Source organism: Bos grunniens, chromosome 17 (assembly GCF_055505025.1).
Source record: "Bos grunniens cultivar Pamir isolate PY7600 chromosome 17, Bosgru_T2T1.0, whole genome shotgun sequence".
NCBI lineage: Eukaryota > Metazoa > Chordata > Mammalia > Artiodactyla > Bovidae > Bos > Bos grunniens.
This window is the reverse complement of record NC_141181.1, coordinates 29,053,745-29,076,515: the sequence shown is the minus strand read 5'-3', so window position 1 is coordinate 29,076,515 and position 22,771 is coordinate 29,053,745. Positions and strand designations below refer to the sequence as shown.

The following is a 22,771-nucleotide window of genomic DNA, read 5'->3' as shown; positions in this document are numbered from 1 at the left end:
CCTACGTCATCGCGCTCCCTGGCGTTCTCTCACATTATTGGCTGTTTTTTCAGCGACGGGCGGGGCTGTGGGAACCTGGATGACAGCGGACTGAGCCACCTGTGTGGCGGCGGATGCGCTGGTGGGCCTGTCTTCGGAGGGTGGGCGTCACCGAGTGTTTCTTTTTTCCTTTGTATTCCCTCAAAAAGAAAAAAATGTAAACATAGGTAGGTTATTAAATACATATTTTAAGTGCTCCAGTATCTTTGTTGCCAAGCACTTTTGGTCTGGGAGAACCCGCTCACCAAAGCGGATGGTTGGAAAGTACTTAGGTTTCTGCGTCTGGGAGCGGAACCCAGGCTGGCGTCTTCAGCGTCTACCTCCAGAGCTGTGCGGCTGCAGGATTTCTGGGTGTGAATTTGGTAATCTCCAGAAAAAAAGTGACGTGGGTCTTTGGAGAAAGGACACAGCTGTTGTCTATATAGTTATCTGTGTAGCAATAAGGCATGAAGTTAGGAGTACTCCAGAGATCCTGCAAATCCAGCAGTTATTTCTTGAGAGAGAACTTTGCTTCCTCAAAAAAAGGAAGACAAAAGTTACGATTTTTTTCAAGAAAAATTAGGTAAAATTTTACGTTTGTAGACGGATTACAATCCCCATTAAAAAAAATGATTTTGTCTAGATTTGAACCTCATCACTGTTTAACAGTTAAGATTAGAGGAAATTTCAATCCCAGCAATAAAAATGTTAACTTGAATTCAGTCCCCAGTTTTAGTGCTTTTAAAGTAAATATGTGTTTTTATGAATTGAGGTAAAGTTTCTGAATAGACGTATCATAGATGTAGCTCGATGAACAGTTCAAGAAGTTTTTGTTGTCTTGTACTGATACACAAAAACTAATGTGCTAAGTCGCTTCAGTCCTGTTAGACTGTTTGCCACCCTATGGACTGTAACTCACCAGGTTTCTCTGTCCATGGGATTCTGCAGGCAAGAATATTAGGGTGGGTTGCCACGCCCTACTCCAGGGGATGTTCCCTACCCAGGGATCCAACCTGTGGCTCCTGCATTGCAGGGAGATTCTTTGCCGCTGAGCCACCTGGGAAGCCCCAAACTAATGGTGGTGGTAGTTTTAGTTGCTAAGTTGTGTCCGACTCTTGCGGCCCCATGGTCTGTAGCCCGCCAGGCTTCTCTGTCCATGGGATTTCCCAGGCAAGAATACAGGAGTTGGTTGCCATTTCCTGCTCCAGGAGATCTTCCCCACCCAGGAATTGAACACGGGTCTCCTGTGTTGCAGGCAGATTCTTTACAGACTAAGCTAGGAGGGAAGAAGAAAATTTTTAAATGTGTCCAGCTGTATCCAGTTAGGTATTTGAAGTCCTATTACAGGTTTTCTCCATACTCACTATTAAGATAATAAGATGGTCCCTGATCTGGTTTTTAGTGGCCATGAAGTTCAAACAAAAACTTGTTGGAAAAAGAAATTGAGAGTACAAGCTCCAACTCTTTATCAAAGGTCAACCAATGGCGTTTTCTTCAGGAATGTCTGACTCCCCAAGGGTTTGCTTATATCTTCCCCTATATTTGAACCTGGTATACTGTCATAGGGTGATTTAACTTGGCACCAAACAAGTAGTTACAAACTTAACTCTACATCACTAGAAGTTTATATTAGTGTGGGTGAAAGCAGACAGTATTTTCTGGTTGTAAATGATGAGGTAGTCTTTACATTACATAAATTATCTGAAACTGCAATTTTTACCTCTGCACTTGAATTCTTTGGCCTATACAGTTAAGATCGATACAGACTAGTTTTTGGGTTTTGAGGCGTGGTGGGGTATTTTGGTTACAAGATTTTTTACTGGTTGAATTTTAATGGGTTTGAAAATAATTTTAATCTGTAAAAAACAAAATTGCTACGATTTCACTTATCTTTAAAGTATCCCTTCTAGTGTTTTCCCTTTTTAAAACTTCCCTTCTGATTTCTACTCACTTAGCCCAAGGTTGGTGCTTCCCTTTGTAGTTACTTCATGCTTCTTCCTGCGGTGTCTATCATAGTGTTTTATATTGATTTCAGGCTCTATCATAGTATCTGGAACACAGTGAGCACTCAATAAGTATCTTATGAAGGAATTAACTTACAGAACGTGTGTGCATACAAAATATCTATTACTGTAATTGAGTACAGTGAATGAGAAAAGGGAGAGAAAAGTCCTTAGTATGTTTGTAACCATTATCTAGTCACTCTTTCATGTTTTTATGTTAGATTTATTTCTCCAATAAGGAAAACCTTTGAAAATCAATAGATTGCATGAATTCTAATTTATGCAATATATTGACACTGAGCACTGTGAGAAAAACATGAAGAATACAAAGTTGGAAATTTAAGCTAGGATCAAAATGTTAACATTGTCTGATATTAAATGCCATAAAAAGTTATTTTTAAAAAAACTCTTAATAATAATTATATTTTCCCAACCAAGAAGATTACCTGGGAATTCAATCTCTCTTTTTAAGCTTGTCTTTTTTATTATTATAATTATTGTAGTAAAAAGCATATAACATGACATCTACTCAATCTTTAAGGTGTTGAACACAGTATCATTAACTATGTGCACATTCTTGTACAGTAGATCTCCAGAACTATTTCATCTTGCATGACTGAAACGCTACACCTATTAAACAGCACTAATTTCCCTCTCCCACAAAAAGTGATCTTTATAAAACAAAAATAATCATCTGGTAAAACAAACACAAAAGTTGTTTTCCCCCCAAGAAAGTTTTTTAAAGCATAAGATCCCCTGGAGAAGGGAATGGCTACCCACTCTGATGTTCTTGCCCGGAGAATTCCATGGACAGAGGAGCCTGTGGGCTACAGTCTGCTGCTGCTGCTAAGTTGCTTCAGTCGTGTCCAACTCTCTGCGACTCCAGAGACAGCAGCCCACCAGGCTCCCTCGTCCCTGGGATTCTCCAGGCAAGAACACTGGAGTGGGTTGCCATTTCCTTCTCCAATGCATGAAAGTGAAAAGTGAAAGGGAAGTCGCTCAGTCGTGTCCGACTCCTAGCGACCCCATGGACTGCAGCCTACCAGGCTGCTCCGTCCATGGGATTTTCCGGGCAAGAGTACCGGAGTTGGGTGCCATTGCCTTCTCCGGGGCTACAGTCTATGAGGTCGTAAAGAGTTGAACACGACTGGGCTACTAACACACACATACACACATTTTGAGAGTGTACTCTGCCCCATGTACATTAACTCATTTAATCCTCACAAAACCGTGTAAGGTAGTTGCTATTTTTAAACTCTTTTTTAGAGTAACTTCCTGATAACAGTTGAAAAGTGCCTGAATTTGGATTGGAATTCACTCAGTCGGGTCCCAATGTTAGAACCACCATGTTAAGACCTCCCAGTAGTAGAGGATAATTTACAGCTAGGATAATATTATTTACAGCTACTGTAATATAGTTTACACTTTTTGCTTACCTAGGCAGTCTTTCATTATTTTAAGTGAATTATTGCTGCACATGTTCTATTATAATCTAAATGATAGATAGTTGGTTTTTAAGTTGCGCAACAATTGTAAATACTGCTGAGTTCCCTTCCTTTTCTTTATAGAAAACCGCTCAAACTTCTGTGGAACAATTAAAAGCTTCCAGCTGTTCACCGGTGGTCCTTCCACAGGTGTCTGCGCTTTATCCGCTAAGCCCCGCCCCCAGAACGTGCGGGCCGCGGGGCGGAGCCTAGGGCTCAGCGCGCTCCCCGTGACCTAGGCCGCCGGGAGCTAGCCAGTGGCGGACTGAGAGCCCACGGGTCTGTGTACTCTTGTTGTTATGCTTTCTCCCCTCTTGTCATTCCTCTCACCCGCTGCCAGTCTTGTTGGCTTTTCTCTGGCAACGTACTTTTCAGCTGGTTCTGGCGGCGGTTTCCTCCCACTCTCCGGGCTGACTTCCTCATTTCTCCGTTTCTCTCTTAAATGCGTGGAGGAGGTGGCAAGTGGTGGTGGGGTGAGGACGCAAACTGGGAAAAAAAATCTTACTGTAGAAAACTGAAAAAAAATTTCGTGAATAGAGGGTTTGGAAATTTTCCTTACAAAATGTTTTATTGAGAAAACACATTTTCCATAACTTCCTTCTTTTATCCTTTGTGCAATTTTTTTTTTTAAATCCTCTCTAGACTCTTAATGCTCCGGGGTTCTGTCTCCATTCTCATAGTTCATTTCCTTTTTAAGATCTTCGCGTAGTGGAAGTAAAGTATGAAAAGAATTACTTTTGACTTTTTCATAAGACTAATTTGAAGACTAGAAGTTAAAATGTGAGAAACTACATATTAATAAACATTCATTTTAAGAAAGTCTACACAGCCAACATTAAAATTGTATACTAGGGTGGTGGTCTGCTTGAACGAATGCATTCTTTCAATAATATTCCTAATATTCACTGACTTTTTAGAAATGTTCAGCGTGCAAAACGTGAGGGAGACAAGAGGTAGTCACAAAAACATTTGAGAGATCCAGCCTTAGACTTTTTTTTTTTAGTATTTTAAATTATTTTTGAATAGTAATGCATGTCTGTTTTAGTGTAAAACTCAAGTAGGTTAAAAAAAGTGATACAGTGAAAGTAAAACTTCTTCAGCTATCTCAGGCAGATAATTCCCTCCAAAAAGGCAATTACGGATACACTGGTGTCTCAAATATGCTTCCTGTATGCAAATACTCTCCCTTTTTATTAAGTAAATGCATACTTTTTGGACCTTGCTTTTTTAAGTTAATATATCTTAGCTGGTATATATAGAGCTGCCTCACTTTTTTTAACTGTTGTGGGCTATTTCATTGTATGAAATAGCATAATTTATTTACCAGTCCTCTACCTGTGGGTGTTTAAGTTGCTTAACAGTATTTTGTTATTCTGAACAATGTTACAACAAATAACTTTATAGCATGTCATTTTGAATGGGTACGGGTGTAATAACTCCTAGAACTAGAGTTGTTGAGTCAAAGGTTATTGGCATTTTTTGCTTTGATTGTTACTGAGGGATGCTCTTCACTGGGTCTGTGCCAGTTATGCCTGAATAACATCTTGATTGTTTCTCAGTGTCCTCATTATCATGGCATTTTATCAAACTTTCTGATTCTTGACAATATAAGTGAAAAATAGTAATTTATTGTTTTAGTTTGCATTTCTACCGTGAATGAGAACATTTTGTATTTTCTGTGTGCTGGCTATTCATACTTTTACACCGTTTTTCTGTTGATCGATCTTTTCCTTATTAATTTATAGAAGCCCTTTAAACATTAAACAAATTAGTTATTTATCTCAGCTATGAGTTGCAGGTATTTCTCCCAGACTGTCTTTGATTCTGTAATGGCATGTTTTTATCTTTGTGGTGGAGAACGATAGAGTTTTGCTTTTATTTTTTAAATGCTTACATAGCCAAATGTATCAGTGTATCAGTTTTTTTTTTTGAAAATGTATTCTGTTATATTTTAAAAGGCTTCTTTTCTACTGTAAGATTATATTATAAAAAAAAACCTCCCGATTTTTTTCTTGTTTTTATGTGATTTGATTTATGTTTAATTATTTGGTTTTTTTTTTTTTTTTCCTGCTGTGCTACTTGTCTTGTGGGATCTTAGTTCCCTAAGTAGGGATCAAACCTAGGCCCTGAAGTGAAAGCACAGTCCTAACCACTGGACTGCCAGGAAATGCCCTAGATCTTTGATTCATTTAAAATTTAGTTTGGTGTAGGGATCCAGTTTTATTAAATCGAACTGCAAAATGAACCAGTTGATAATGGATGAGTCCTGATTGATTAGCTACATGAAAACCATTGCCAACTCCCCATAGACTTCTATACACTATTTATCCAATACCTGCTATGGTGCCTGAAACAAAATGAGTAACTAATAAACCTTTGATAAGCTAATTTGAAAGGAAGTTTCTAGATATGATATATTATCTTAGTTATTTGCCATCATATTAATTTATAGTGTTGAAAAAGATAATGATACCCCAATAGAGTTGATTTCTCCTGCATAAAATCTTAGAATCATGAAGTTTTAGATTCAGAGACTAGAGCAGTTATTCACTCCACAGATAAATTAGTAAGTTATTGTTATTTACAGGCATTCTAGCTTATGGGGAGAAAATAAACAAGTTGGTCATGTACTTTTAAGTGCTGTGAACCAAAACAGAGCAGTGTATGGGCAATAGAGATTGACAGGGAGTGGAATGCTTCTCGGATGCCCAGTAGCCCAGGTCGTGAAGGACACTGATAAATGAATCGTTTCTGCTCATATGAGCACATATGCAAACAAAGAAAATAGGTTGTGGGGGTTAAGCCACCACAAACCTAAGTGTCCCTAGGGAGTTGAAAAGAAAATCAATTGTCTCTGTCTAGGTCCAGTATTTTCTTTAGATTATAAACTAGTGGGCAGGACTATACTTTTTAGTTGATTTTGTTGTTTTATGTACACTTAGGTTGATATATTCTTTAAGCAGATTAACAAGTTTGTTGTTTTGATATGAAACTAACGTCATTTTATGCAATTTAAGTCAAAATTGTATTCTGAGTTCAGTTACTCAGTCCTGTCCAACTCTTTGCAACCTCATGGACTGTGCAGCATGCCAGGCTTCCCTGTCCATCACCAACTCCCAGAGCTTGCTCAAACTCATGTCCATCGAGTCGGTGATGCCATCCAACCATGTCATCCTCTGTCGTCCCCTTCTTCTGCCTTCAGTCTTGCCCAGCATCAGGGTCTTTTCTAATGAGTCAGTTCTTTGCATCAGGTGGCCAAAGTATTGGAGTTTTAGCTTCAGCATCAGTCCTTCCAATGAACATTCAGGACAGATTTCCTTTCAGATGGACTGATTTGATATCCTTGCAGTCCAAGGGACTCTCAAGAGTCTTCTCTAACACCACAGCTCAAAAGCATCAGTTCTTCAGCGCCTCAGCTTTCTTTATAGTCCAACTCTCACATCCATGTGTGACTACTGGAAAAACCAAAGCTTTGACTAGATGGACCTTTGTCAGCAGAGTAATCTCTGCTTTTCAATATGCTGTTTAAGTTTGTCATAGCTTTTCTTCCAAGGAGCAAGCCTCTTTTAATTTCATGACTGCAGTCACCATCTGCATTGATTTTGCAACCCAAGGTAATAAAGTCTGTTTCTGTTTCCATTGTTGCTACCCTTGGTCATATCAACTACGGCACTCTTCCCTGCTAGTGGAAGTCTAGCTGATGTTTCTTGCAGTAATTTACAAATAATATTCAAAGAAACCTTAGAAGAAAAGGAAGAAGGAACCAGTGGAAAGATTTAGATTATCACTACCTTATACTGTCAATGAGAGTAGCTCTGCTTTTATCATTTATTTATCTTCCAGCTAAGATGACATTTTGTAGTAATTTGAAGCCACAGTCTTACCACGAACCAGCATATGTGCTTGGAAGTGATAGGCTGTTTTTAGGAGCACATCACTGCATATGGTTTAGTTCCATTTATAGATAGAGATGATGGCCTACAAGAGCTGGGAGTTGAAAATTCCCTGGTGGAAACCCACTGATTAGGATAGGCATCCCTTTAATGTATGCAATGTTTTGTGTGTGTGTGTGTGTGTATGGTAATTGTATGGAGAATGAGTGAATCTACCAAAACTTCCTAGTCACTGAGCTATGTTTTGCCAGGATTGTCAAAAATTGTCAAGCCCTAAGTCAGGAGTATAGCATGTTAGTGCCAGAATCAGATTTAATGAGCATTTCTAACATCTTGATTTATTCTTATTTTTTCCTCTATGCTGCAAGAAGGTACTGGTACCAAAATTGGGAGTAGAGGGTAATATATTTATTTTTAAAGAATGTGCCTTCATATTTCAACAGAAATATGAAGAAAATAAATTTATTATTGGGGTATATTATCCCATGCAAATCAGGACTGAATTCCACATATATTAGAGTCGGTTTATACAGTCTTATCACTTACTGAGCTTATTTCAATAATGAATATAAATTGCTCAACATATCCTCTTCTAAAGTGCTATTAGCTGCAAATGGCTCACAATACCGTAACTTTTTTAATTTTAGAAGTTATTAAAATTTGTTAGCTTATAGTGAAAATTGAGAAAACTACACACTTTACAAAAAGGTTTTTGAAGCTCTTGGATTCGTTATCTGACACACAGCTTATATATCTGGATCTCCCAATGCTGGGCACATAGTAGGTACTTAATATATATTTGTTGGAATAAATTTATTCAAGTATAGTTTTTATGAAGCCATCAGATTGTATAGCTTAAATATATACATTTTTTTTCGTCAATTATACCTCAGTAAACCTGAAAAAAATGTCTTGAAGCAAATTTATTCAAAATGTAGAACATTATTACTTGCAATAAAAACAACATGAAGCAAGGAAATGCATTCGAAGACTTCAGATAAGTCTAGAAATATCCTCATTTACTAATCAAGATTATCTTTTGGGCAAGACATAAGGACCTAGTATGATTTGGGGGACTCTGTCACTCCTAAATAAGGTTTCCGTCTATTTGCAGATTTCTGAAATGTCTTCATCTGGGAAAGCATGGCTGACATTGGTTCAGTTTCTTGATTTACTAGCTATTTGATCTCGGACATGTCTCGGAGAAGGCAATGGCACCCCACTCCAGTACTCTTGCCTGGAAAATCCCATGGATGGAGGAGCCTGGAAGGCTGCAGTCCATGGGGTCGCTGAGGGTCGAACATGACTGAGTGACTTCACTTTCTCTTTTCACTTTCATGCATTGGAGAAGGAAATGGCAACCCGCTCCAGTGTTCTTGCCTGGAGAATCCCAGGGATGGGGAAGCCTGGTGTGCTGCCGTCTATGGGGTCACACAGAGTCGGACACGACTGAAGTGGCTTAGCAATAGCAATAACAATGTCTGTTTCTTCATTTGTAATATATAATAATAGTTTCTCTACAAATTTTTGTGAAATTAAACTTTTATAAAGTGCTTGATCCATAGTGTTCCACAGAGCATAATTTTATTAATTTAACATTGTGCCCTTCTGTTTAATGCTTAGAGTAACAATTTAAAATGAAAATACTGCTTGTGTCAGATGTACTTTGTCTATTTGAAAGTTTAATGATTGCAGATTTTGTTACCATATTCAGTTGGAGAGAAGGGATTAACTAACCATGTGGTCATTTAACACTTGAAATATCAAAGATTGAAAAGGCTAAGAAAAACCTTATTCTGAGACTAGGGACGACAATGTTAAACTTTGCCAATCTTGAAATGCTTGAAGCCCCTCCCTCCATTTTCACTCCAAAAAGGAAAAGAATTTTAGCCAAAAGAACAGTGTTAACAGCAATGCTTGTGTTCACTTATACAGATTTCAAAAAATCAAATTGAATTTTACTGTAACGATCTTAATTCTCAGGCAATCCAGTGATTCATCTGCACACATTACAGTAAGACAAAGAATGGCATATAAACTTACAGTGCTTATAGTTTTAAGTAAATGAACAGTTTGCAATGGCTTAATTACAGTTCTTAAAAATTATTCTGATACACTTTTTACAAGGTAACTTGAGGCAGATCTAGTTTTAACAATTTTACATCCAATCACCTATTATAATAGAATTCCATATCCATGATTTACTACAACATGAATGGCCTTTTGACTCTCAGAACCGTGTTCTTGTCACTCTGCTGCCTTCCTGCCTGCTACTTGGCTTGGAAATTTTTATTTCTTTCTAAAGGAAACATTTGTAAATTGTTAGCGTTTCTTCTTTTTTTTCCCCCTTAGAGTCTTTAGATGGATTTTAAAATTGAACACACTTGGGATGGTTTTCCAGTGAAGCATGAGCCAGTGTTTGTCAGGCTGAATCCAGGTGACAGAGGAGTGATGATGGAAGTCAGTGCTCCATTTTTCAATGATCCTCCAGCCCCACTAGGAGAACCAGGAAAACCTTTCAATCAATTGTGGGATTATGAAGGTAAGTAGAAGTGCTGTATTTTATTGCAAACATAAATCTTTTTATAATAACCTCTCATAGAACTATTATTTTATCTTGCACTAAGGAAGTGAGTGCTTCTGAGCCCCTGACATGTGCAGTTTTCTGATATTTCCTACCAATCTCTCATTCTGACTTTTTCACCATTACCTGTGGACTTCGGCTATGTAACTAGAACAGTGAAAAATGGCAATTACAAATCCAGATTTTTAAATTGCTGCTATATTTCCTTCCTTTACGTCTGTTACCTATTCTGAGAAGAGTTCAGCATTCCTGTTTTGTTTTTAAGTATCTTCAAATGGCGACTTTAACCTTATAAACCTTCTTTATGGAAGCTTTGGGGTGTTTTACTTATTATAAAAACTACATCAACTTCAGCATGAAGTATAGTTTTTATTTTATACTGGCAAATAATCTCACACATCAAAGCAAGGCTAAGAGACCTGCCGTGGAATTGCAGTTTCAGGTTTGCTGTATGATCACCTTCTGAAGAATCCTAATTAAGCTACCAAACTTATCTTTCTGAAATAATCTTTAGATGCCATTTCCCAGATAACAGATCTTTACTATCCCTAAGATAAGATTCAAATCCTTCCCATAAGCTTTTACGGTATTCATGAATCAAGCTATCATATTAAACCAAAAGCTCTTAACTTCCTAAAGGCTGATAGTCTGACCTTTCGGTCATATTCTCACTCATGTACCTTTTCTCATTCTAGCCCCCTCCTTTGATACATATCATTCAGGTTCCATTTCTTCAAAGAAACCTTTGATGACTCTTCTAGTCCACACTAACATCTACTTTCTCTATACCACTTGTATAGCATGCATTTTGTTGGTGTTAATTTATCACATCTTAAACATACATTGTTTTTTATTGATATAGAATTTGTATATACAAACTTCCTGATCATGTTAGTCACTCACACTAATGTGAGTTATATACTGGAGGTACTATAGACACTAAACTCAACAAATCCTAGACTCAACTAGTCCACTTCTCTTATAAACCTACTCCTTTCCCTAATTGCCCAATCCAAGTTAATGGCACCATAATATATCAAATCACCAAACATAGAAATGTGATACCTTTTCAAGATATCCATCTCTGTCTCTATATTTGGATTAAGTCCTAGCAGTTTCACCTCCTAAGTGTTTCTCTAATTCAATATCTCTTCTTCATCCTATTATCTTGCCATAGGTAAAAGACTTTAAAAAGAATAATAAGACTCACTGAATTGTTAATGGGACCATATCTTAGATATTTTATTATTATAAAAGTAACACATGGAAAACTAGAAACAACCTAAATGTCTATCAATAAAAGATTGTACTAATATATTTATTGTGTTAATATATTTATTAATAAATTTATTCAATATTTTTATAATCCTACAGTTGAGTGGTACTGGGAATGTCTTTTGCAACCCTGGTTATATCGGATACTTGCTGTGGTGTTGTCCATATTCTCTGTGATAGTTGTGTGGTCAGAGTGTACATTCTTTAGCACTAGACCTGTCTTATCCCTCTTTGCAGTCTTCCTACAGCTAGCTGAAAAACATACAATTACATTTATATCAAGATTGCTTGCTTGCTTTCCATCTTCTTCCTCAGTGTCTGTGTTTATTCTACTGTGTTCAGGATTCGTGTATTTAACTATTACTACCTGGCTTCACATCACAGACTGATGCTTATAGCCTTCTTTTCAGTGGCATGTTATTTTGCCATTTGACTCCTCCTTTATGTCTTAATTTCTTGGGTTTGACCCACATGGATTCATCCATCTTTCACCAAAATACACAGCCAACTGCTTATACATCTATTATGGGTTCCATGAAAGTTTTATCCTTTATTGCAGATGGGTTCTATATATATTATCCTATGTTGGTGGTAATTCTCTGCATTGCTATGTATTTTAGCTTGGGAACTTGTTGTTTGAATCTACTTGGTTTCCAGCAGTTCATGGGAGATAATGATATGACATCAGACTTAGTTGATGAAGGAAAAGAGACGAGAGAAGAGAAAAAGGCAACAGCAAGAAGAAGGTGAAAATAGAAGAAGAGAATGGAAAGAGCATTATGGACACAGTAGAGAAGATTCCACTAGAAACAGAAATGTTCATATTGACCCAAAAGAATCAAACTTCTCAGAAATGAGTACCAACCGATCAACATCTAAATATACCAGGGCTAATAACAGGACTGAAAGGGACTGAATAGAACTTCTTCAGGATGCAGAACCTTTGGATTTTAATGCAGAAACATTCACTGATAACCCTCTTGAATCTGAATCAGGAATATATCAGCCTGCTGGACGATACCTCTCAATGTCTCGCAGCAGAATATTTGATGATGTTTAAAGTCTGTAGGAATTTATGGAGTAGCTAACCAAGATCAACAAACAAGTTCAGTCTTTATGAACATCTGTATGCTCTAGAATTAACTACTGAATTCCCAGTGAAAAGTGTCAGGATAAAAAAGGCATGAAAAATTAATCAGATCTTAGTGATAATGGCTTATTATTCATTGAATATCATCTTTATTTCTAATAGGATTTGTTTCATACCATTCCTGAAATGTCTGTCTTAGAAGTACAGTTACAATGGAAGGATTTAATTCAGGATAAAGATTAATATATGTTGAAAACATGTAGTTCAGTTTGTTTCAGATTAATTTTTTCAGGAAAAATTGTTTCAAAGGTTCAAGGAAGCCATAGTTATAACTGAATAATATTAGGGTTCTATTATTGTGATTTACATATTCTTTCTAAAAAATATGTTGATCCTTTATTTCCCAAAGAGATGGAGACCTCAATAATAACCATATTTACAAAACCCATGTCTTAAAACAAGGCTTACTTACCAGACATAACTGAATGTAGAAAGCCCTTTTTCAACACTCTATGCAAATTAGTTAGGTTTTTGCATGTATATTTAAGACTATACTTCAACTAGTGTTTGTATCTTCAGCATGTGTACTTTAATCAGGTGGTGAATTATTCTTTCAGTCTTTGGTGGTATCTGGAAGTTGTCTTATGCTTTTGGTATTGCTTTGTAAAAGATTTTCATTTCAGAGAGGAGTGTTCGCCTTTACCATTTAGCATAGTGATTTAAGTGTTGATCATTCCATTCAAGGAGAGTCATAATTTTTAATGGTAAACAGTGAGGTTTTGGTGGCTCAGACGGTAAAGCATCTGCCTACAATGTGAGAGACCCGGGTTCAATCCCTAGGTCGGGAACATCCCCCTGGAGAAGGAAATGGCAACCCACTCCAGTACTTTTGCCTGGAGAATCCCATGGATGGAGGAGCCTGCTGGGCTACAGTCCATGGGGTTGCAAAGAGTCGGACATGACTGAGCTACTTGCCTTTAATATATCTAACATTCTATAGAAGAATACTATGCAGCAATTAAAAAGAATTAGTTATCTATATGTTGTAAACTTGCATGTGTGTGTATATGTGAAGAAAGCAAATTGTAAGCAGAAAATGATTCTATAGATACAGTTTTTTAATCTATGCAAGTAAAATAGATTGTAGAAAGGCAGAAGTCTGACAGGTTTTAGAGCAAAGTGGGAAGAAAAAGACTTTGACTTTTTACTTACATATATGTTTATATTGTTTTGATAATAAGCATATATCACTTTCAAAATTCTCTAATTTTTAAAATAAGCATTCTCAGAAAATTTCAGGAAACTGTAAAGAAAAATCACCCCCCTGTATTCCACTTGTCAGAGATAAACAGCCGTAACATTTTTGTGCACATTTTGCAGGCCTCTAAGCACAGGCATATGTGCATATTTTTGTTTCATGTATACTAGCTTATTGCTCTGCAGCTTACTTATCAAGTATCATTCCTTGTATCTTTCCTACATCAAAAATACTTAACTGTATATTTTATTTTAATGACTAAATTATATTCTATTACGTGGAGTACACAGATTTCATTATTTTTTTTAACAGCTCTCCTATATAATGTATACTTAGTTGGTCAGTCATGTCCAACTCTTTGCGACCCCCATGGACTGCAGCCGGCCAGGCTCCTCTGTCCATGGGGATTCTCTAGGCAAGAATACTGGAGAGGGTTGCCATTCACTTCTCCAAGGGATCTTCCCAACCCAGGGATTGAACCCAGGTCTCCCACTTTGCAGGCAGATTCTTTATCATCTGAGCCACCAGGGAAGCCTCTCCTATAAAATAGGTTTATTTATATATAACAGGAGGTAACTATTTAGACCATTTCTTTTGAGTAATACTTTGATACAATAGCATGTTACTTCTTTTCTCAGTTGTGTGATTGTTTCCTTAGGATAAATTCCTTGAAAAAGATAACTAGCTCAGAGTCTGTGTGATAATGCTCTTTTCTTTTCAACCTCACCAGCACTAGGCTTTATTAATATTTTTATTTAATGGCTATCTGATATGGTTTTTCCAGTAGTCATGTATGGATGTGAGAGTTGGACTATAAAGAAAGTTGAGTGCCAAAGAATTGATGTTTTTGAACTGTGGTGTTGGAGAAGACTCTTGAGAGTCCCTTGGACTGCAAGGAGATCCAACCAGTCCATCCAAAAGGAAATCAATCCTGAATATTCATTGGAAGGACTGATGCTGAAGCTGAAACTCCAGTACTTTGGCCACCTGATGCAAAGAACTGACTCATTTGAAAAGACCCTGATGCTGGGAAAGATTGAAGGTGGAAGGAGAAGGGGATGACAGAGTATGAGGTGGTTGGATTGCATCACCAACTCAATGGACATGAGTTTGAGTAAACTCCAGGAGTTGGTGATGGACAGGGAGGAGTGGTGTGCTGCATTCCACGGGGCTGCAAAGAGTTGGACACGACTGAGCAACGGAACTGACTGACTGATATGGGGAAAAAAGATGATTTATTTTTTATGTATTTTTTCTTACAGGCAGTGTCTAGTTTGTATTTTCCTCTTTTCCTTGTGCTGATATAGCTTTAATTAAAGATAATTATTAATTCATTTATATTCTAAAGATATAAATAGATTATTTATTGTTGAAGCAAAATTAAATTTCTCTATATGTCCTATCTCTGTTTTCAAAAGTTGTGGAAGCGTTTTTCTTGAATGACATAACTGAACAGTATTTAGAAGTTGAACTTTGTCCGTAAGTATAAAAATATTTTTTCTAACTCATTACTATATATTTTGAACACATTATTTTCTAATTATAAATCATATAGATTAATAAAAGCTCACTAATTCTATGGGAATGCTAGTCTGAATTTATCTGAATTATATATAATTCTTTGTTTTCAAGTAGATGTGTAATGAATGTTTTAGAAAATATTACATTGATACTATTTTCAATTCACTAATGTAGTTGTTTTCTAATAAATTAGAAGGTTGTTTTGCAAAATGAAAAATTCTTAGAAAACAAACTCATTTACATTGTAAATTTGCATTATTATATATTAACTATTTGGAAATAAAGAGGCATATAGATATAATGAATTGAACTACTTAATGAAAATGATGATTACTTTATGAAAATGACTTTTAGGAGATTCTTTTAATAACTAGGTAAATTTTAATCGTATATATTACATAACTATGTGTTAATGTATTCCTCCTTTATTCATCATTCATTTACTGAGTATATACTATGTCACTTTGTGTGCCACAGATTAAAACTAAATCAGACGTGGCTTTTCCTAGACTCAAAAATATTAACCATGGACTCTCTCTCTACAAATTTAACTGGTCCTTGGGAACTGTCTACCTGTTTGGCAGTTTTCTTTCCTCTAGATGTCAAAAAGTAAATTTATGCCTACCTGTTATCTAAATTGTAAGAAAAGTTAATATTTAGAAATGAAATATTTATTCATACACCATTACTATTTTAAAAGACATTTCAGTACTCCTCAGCAAGGGTTATCTTGCAGTCTTTGTCCTTTTGTAGACTAAGCAGAGTCCCAAACAATTGATTTAAATGAGATTTTGGATACAATTTTCTTTTACTTTGATTTCTTGCTAATACTAGATTTCTTGCTAATGTAGCTGTTTGCAATTATAGTTTTTCAGAAGTTACTATATATCTTTGTTACCCTTCAAATAACATGTCAAAAACTTTTTGAGAAATATGATTAATTATCATAAACTATAATGTGAAGTAAGAAAATTTCCCCATATGCATCAGAAAGCTAAGGCAAATAGGTTATAACTTATATGGAAGGTTAGTCAAGAACTTGGATCTGGTAGAATTCTTAAGCTACATCGTTAGCTTAAATTTGTCAGATAGTATCAGTTTATTTTCATAAATGATGACTTAGCACAAAATACATTGAATAGATTATCTTTTGTTAGAAAATTATTCAATAACCATTGTGTATAAAATTAATTCTAAAAGTTCAGTTTTAGATACATTAGGACAGTTAATAATCAACAATCTTGGTTTGCTTCAGGCAAGCAATTCCTATGACAGTTAACCTCTAGGAAAGCAATTTGAATATGTTTGAATTTGTAAGACCTTTTATTGCTCTTAAGATATTCGTATGGTTGCATAATAACAATAAAAGTAAGCAGAAAACTTTTAAATGGAAAAGAATACTTGTTTCTCTTAGACTCATTTCTTGAAGGAAATCCTTCCGGAAAACTCTCAATAGACCATCTGTGCCAAATGTTTAGATACAGTCTTTTACAAAGATAGTAAATTTGCTTCATGTAGCTATTTGAAATCCTTTGATTCTTACTGACAGGGATAATCCCAATTATGTTCTCCTATTAGAATTTTCTTGTGGGGGTATGTTGTGCTTCTCTTTTAAAATGGACATCAGTGTCAGAACTAATGGTAGAAAGCAGGAAAACACAACAGGCAGATGGGATAAGGGCAATTGTACTAGGAAATAGTTACAAATTAAAGTCTTCAGCCTGTTAGGTAGTTTTAGACAACCTATATTTTTATTTTCTATCTCCTTAATGAGCTTCAAGACAGTTTTCTTATAGAAATAACGTTTTAAAAAGTTGTGGGATTTTGACCTGGAAATTGGTGCCAGCTTCCCTTAGGATACTTTAATTTTCAAAATAAGTTTTCTAATGAACTCCAAATATCCCACCCATTTTTCGTACTGTGTATTGTCTAACCAACTGAAATATTTCATATTTCTTATTTAAATAATATAAGGAAGAATCTGAACATGTGTAACTTTATGCATTTGATGGCACTTGCCTGGGAAATACGGAGAAGGCAATGGCACCCCACTCCAGTACTCTTGCCTGGAAAATCCCGTGGACAGAGGAGCCTGGTAGGTGGCAGTCCATGGGGTCGCAAAGAGTCGGACACAACTGAGCGACTTCCCTTTCACTTTTCACTTTCATGCATTGGAGAAGGAAATGGCAACCCACTCCAGTGTTCTTCCCTAGAGAACCCCAGGGACGGGGGAGCCTGGTGGGCTGCCGTCTATGGGATCGCACAGAGTCGGACATGACTGAAGTGACTTAGCAGCAGTAGCAGCCTGGAAAATAAGTCATTTCTAAGTAACTGAACATGCTGGCTCTCCCTGTAATTATCTAGTATGCATATTGTGTTCTTTAATTATTTGGAAACTTAGTCACAAGCATGCACATGGAGGAGGTCATGGCAACCAACTCCAGTATTTTTGCCTGGAGAATCCCACAGACAGAGGAGCCTGGCAGGCTACAGTCCATGGGGTCACATAGAGTCGGACGTGACGGAAGCAACTTAGCATGTGCACACACACGTGGAGATGTGAAAGATAGTGAAGAAAATAATGATCATTTCAAACACTCACGAAGAATTTTAAATTTTACAGCCACGGACAGCATTTGGTGCTTTTACTCTCTGGAAGAAGAAATGTGTGGAAAGTAAGTAAATGAAAATATGAGACAAAATCCTTGAGTGTACAGGGTATATTGTTACTGTTGTTCAGTTGTTCAGTCATATCTGACTCGTGTTCATGGGTTGTTCATGTGACCCCCACGAACTATAACCCACCAGGCTTCTTTGTCTATGGGATTTCCCAGGCAAGAAAACTGAAGTGGGTTGCCATTTTCTTCTCCAGTTTAAAGTATAAATATGAATATAGCTTTTTGTGTTTCACATGTTGTTTCTGTAGCAAGGACTTGATCTGTCATTCAGAGTGTCCAGAGGAGAAACAAAATGGGAAGGCAGTGCTTCTATTCCTTGGAGTTATTTTCCACCAAATGTGACAAAATTCAATTCATTTGCAATTCATGGATCAAAAGATGAAAGAAGCTATGAAGCTCTTTACCCTGTACCTCAACATGAGCTGCAGCAAGGACAAAAACCTGATTTGTAAGTAGAAAATAAATGAAAATATGTCCCAATTGTAAGAGTTTTTTTTTTTTAATTAATTTGTGGTAGGGTAGCAGTAACATTTTTTGGTCAAAGAAGACACATAAAAGCATAGTCTTATACGTGTCTCTCCACTGCTGTCAGTAGAGCACTTAGATTTCCACAGTAGTGTGAGAAGAATCTTCTTAGTGAGTACTATAGCAATTAGTATTGAAGTATAGTTGCAAATTTATTGATGATCCCTTTCAGAGGTAAATGACCAGAGGCATCTATATTTCCTGGTGTGAGCAGTGGGTTAATAAATCTTTTCTGCTGCTGCTGAAGAATCTGACCTTAAGTTAACTCTCTAGTTCTCTTCTCCTGGTCACCTCACGAGGATAAAAACGTCAGCTGTATTTCTAGGCAGTATAGATGGGGACAGCAGGGCTTAGGGATTTCACTTTAACAGTAGTGTACCCTGAGGGGACCCTGGAAGCTACTCCTAGAGAGTTACTACAAGAAATACTGTCTCCTGTGGGGCAGCAGGCATACAAGCCAAGGAGTCACCTGCAAAATTTCCATTTAAGTCTGATCTCTTTGCACCTGAAGCCGTCACTTAAGGAGAATGTAGCCCCCAGCCAGTCTTATGAATGCTTCATCAGATCGGATCAGATCAGATCAGTCGCTCAGTCGTGTCCGACTCTTTGCGACCCCATGAATCGCAGCACGCCAGGCTTCCCTGTCCATCACCAACTCCCGGAGTTCACTGAGACTCAAGTCCATCGAGTCAGTGATGCCATCCAGCCATCTCATCCTCTGTCCCCCCCTTCTCCTCCTGCCCCCAATCCCTCCCAGCATCAGGGTCTTTTCCAATGAATCAACTCTTCGCATGAGGTGGCCAAAGTACTGGAGTTTCAGCTTTGAGTGCTTCATGGACTGCTGCAAACACTACCCGCTTAGAGGAAGGAAAACCAGACACTGTCCTGGGGCAACCTGAGAGTACTCAAGTGGCCCTTGAGAGTCCCGCTCTATTGAGTGTACTCAAGTGGCCAAGGTAGCCTAGTGAGTCTGCATGTTTAGAAAAGCCTAATAGAGACAGCCTAGTGGGCTTTGCACCATGGTAGACTGATTTCCCTACCTTTTTACCCTTGGCAAGTGCTGCACTGTCTCCCTTGCCCTTCCTGTCATGCTCTTACTCTGCTCTACTTGGATTTTTATCTCTTCACACCTGTTCCTTTATTCTGCCTGACATATTTTCCGCTTTCCCCCTTGCTTTTCTCCCAGGTCCTGACCCTTTCTAACCAGCCTCTTTCTCCCTTCCTTTCTCTTATCCTTCGATGTTTCCTTAGCTGCTTAATCTGGATTGACAGTTGTGACTAAAACTGGTTCACTTTGGTCAGGTGGGCAGAGTGGGACAGGAATCTAGATGCCACTCACTCAGGGCTTTCTTATCAAGATGGCTTGTTTCTCTGGCTTCTCACACACTAATGCACTTCTGTATTTGGGCTTCTTCTTTATAGGTTATTGGATGCTTACTCTGGGTAAAAGTGTGATTATGCTGTCGGCTAGCGCAGAGGGATTTCCTTCAGAGCTGAGTTCCACTGCAGCATGTGAGCTAAACCTGTCTCTTCTTTGCATGCTCAGTCACTTCAGTCATGTCCAACTCTCTGTGACCCTGTGGACTGTAACCCACCAGGTTCCTCTATCCGTGGGATTCTCCAGGCAAGAATACTGGAGTGGGTTGCTGTGCCCTCCTCCAAGGGATTTTCCTGATCCAGGGATCGAACCCCATCTCTTACATCTCCTGCATTGGCAGGTGGATTCTTTACCACCAGCGCCACCTGGGAAGCCCCTCTCTCATTGCTAAGTCGCTTCAGTCGTGTCCGACTCTGTGCAACCCCGTAGACGGCAGCCTACCAGGCTCCGCCGTCCCTAGGATTCTCCAGGCAAGAACGCTGGAGTGGGTTGCCATTTCCTTCTCCAATTCTCTCCTTATTAGGCCACAGTAAAAAGCTAATAGTTAAATGATAGTAAATCCTAGTAGTTAAATGATTTTCCTAGAAAGAGAAAGAATTAGATTTAACTCTCTTTTACATAAATCTGCCTTGCTTTGGCAAAGGAGTCTATCCTTTAATCTGTTGAGCTGAAACTTTTTAAAAACAATTGTTTGTATAACTGATATAAATCCTATCAGAGTTTGAATATGAAAATATCTGTGAGAATATAACATGATTTGTTTAAGACTAGATGAAATGAGTCAGGTTTTGACAGTTGATTTTTATTTCTCCCTTCATCTGTGAGGGAGCTATTTGCAGAATTGAAAAGAGAGTGCTTTGAGATACAGGTGAATATTTTCAGAGCTGAATGTTTGATGGCTAGAGTAAGGAAACTATACGTGTGAATACATCTTACCTTTGAGGTTCTTAAAACAGAATGTTGTCCTATAATAGATATGACAAAATAAATAGCTTCTCAGGACAAATTTTTCAGAAGTATATAATTCATTTCAATTCTGACTATCTTTTTCTTTGCATGTAGCCATCGTCTGGATTACTTCAAGCCTTTCAGTTTTAACACACTGCTTGGAGAAAAGTGGAACCAACCAGAATCAGACCTGTGGCTAATAGAGAAACCTGATGTGTAGGAGTATAGTAGATGACTGTATCAATCATTTCTTCTCTATACCCTTTAATAATAATAATCTCTTTCAAGATATCATGAACACATTTCAACAATAAATATTTTATGGAGGTCAGTGAAAATAGAGTATTTCTGGGGTAAATTGTGTATGAATTAACAGGAAAGTAGAAAGTTCAGATATGATTTTAACTGTAAAGTGAAAATGTTTCTCAGTCACTTTGTCCAGGAGCCATCATGTCAAGGTTCTACCATCTGCCTTGTGTCACCATCACCCCCAAATATCCCTGACTCTGTCAGCCAAAATCATTATTTCTCTTCCCACTTCCCTAAATCTCAGCCAGCTTGTAACTGAACATCTTATTTGCACATTTTTGAACTCCATTGTAATATAAATTCTCGGACTTCCCTGGTGGTATAATGGTTAAGAATTTGCCTGCCAACGCAGGAGTCGTGGGTCCAGTCCCTGATTGGGGAAGATTCCACACGCTGTGGGGCAGTTAAGCCTGTGCACCACAATTACTGAAGCCTGTGCCCTCTAGAACCTGTGCTCCACAACCAGAGAAGCCAGCACAATGAGAAGCACCTGTGTCAGTACTGAAGCCCCAGCGCAGCTCAAAATAAATAAATAAATAAATGTTTTAAAATTGGCACTTCCTTTTGAAAGATGTTTATATAATAATTCCTGACTCAGACTCTTCTATTCATACTTGAATAGAAAACAATGGTATATTTTGTTTAAACAGGAGGTACACATCTGTTAAGGCATTATTGAAATACATGTGCTATTTAATCAGTGTTTTTTTCCTGTCTTATGATTACTTTTCTTCTGTAGAAGAAAATAGAATGAAGTTGTCTTGAATTCCGGCAACAGATTGTGCTTTTATTTGCAAATAAATGACATTTTCTTCATGCTGTTAAACAAGATGTCAAAATGTCTTCATTTTATTTTGTAAACATCAAACACCTCTGGCCCATAATTTTCAAATTTTGTTATAATTCATTGCTTAAAGCCATCTAGTAGATTATCTGTGAACTTCTCCACCAAGTTCACCATTGCTTGGTCCTTCACCATTTTTCTTAACATGAGATTAGCAGTCTTACAGAGGACAGTTTATTGCTTGTACAGACATCTGTTTGTCTACACAACAATATACTTTTACTTCTTCTCCTTTGCTAACTCTTTTATATAGCTTCAATTTTTATTTTTTATTTCAGTTTATATAGCTTCAATTTTTAGAGGATCGTCTTAAAAACTACATTTTCCCAGATTCCTTTGCAGATAGAAAGGACATTATGAAACAGTTCAATGAGACTAAGTATACAGTGTTAGAAGGGGCTTCAAGAAAAGCTGCCTTACAGATGAAAGACTCAGCTGCCATATATCCTTTGTCCTTTGCCTTCTCTCTTCCTTTTTCTTGAATTGCAGAATTGATACATGAGGTAACACCCTAGCTCCTTGTTTTATTTTTTTTTTTTTTAATTTTTTTATTCTTCCAATTTTATTTTATTTTTAAACTTTACATAATTGTATTAGTTTTGCCAAATATCAAAATGAATCCGCCACAGGTATACATGTGTTCCCCATCCCGAACCCTCCTCCCTCCTCCCTCCCCATACCATCCCTCTGGGTCGTCCCAGTGCACCAGCCCCAAGCATCCAGCATCATGCATCGAACCTGGACTGGCAACTCGTTTCCTACATGGTATTTTACATGTTTCATTGCCATTCTCCCAAATCTTCCCACCCTCTCCCTCTCCCACAGAGTCCGAAAGACTGTTCTATACATTAGTGTCTCTTTTGCTGTCTCGTACACCGGGTTATTGTTACCATCTTTCTAAATTCCATATATGTGCGTTAGTATACTGTATTTATGTTTTTCCTTCTGGCTTACTTCACTCTG

The 22,771-nt window shown here is 37.4% G+C and overlaps 1 protein-coding gene across 5 annotated transcripts; it reads left to right on the top strand.

Annotated features, from left to right (window-relative positions):
• Positions 1–33: 33 nt before the first annotated feature.
• Positions 34–21,790, top strand: C17H4orf33 (chromosome 17 C4orf33 homolog). 5 transcript variants are annotated; one of them, XR_015144276.1, is made up of 7 exons: positions 34–206; positions 9,751–9,940; positions 15,024–15,084; positions 17,750–17,801; positions 18,053–18,252; positions 19,752–19,841; positions 20,770–21,790. XR_015144276.1 is itself a non-coding variant. In XM_086346755.1 (6 exons), exons 2-6 carry the CDS (start codon positions 9,760–9,762, stop codon positions 20,873–20,875), a joined length of 600 nt encoding a protein of 199 aa, XP_086202881.1. In that variant the 5' UTR covers positions 52–206; positions 9,751–9,759; the 3' UTR covers positions 20,876–21,790. The 5 variants fall into 5 exon arrangements, 2 of the variants coding, with proteins under 2 accessions (XP_086202881.1, XP_086202880.1); XR_015144275.1 differs by lacking the exon at positions 34–206 and adding an exon at positions 3,645–3,784; XM_086346755.1 differs by lacking the exon at positions 19,752–19,841 and having other exon boundaries at positions 52–206.
• Positions 21,791–22,771: the final 981 nt, after the last annotated feature.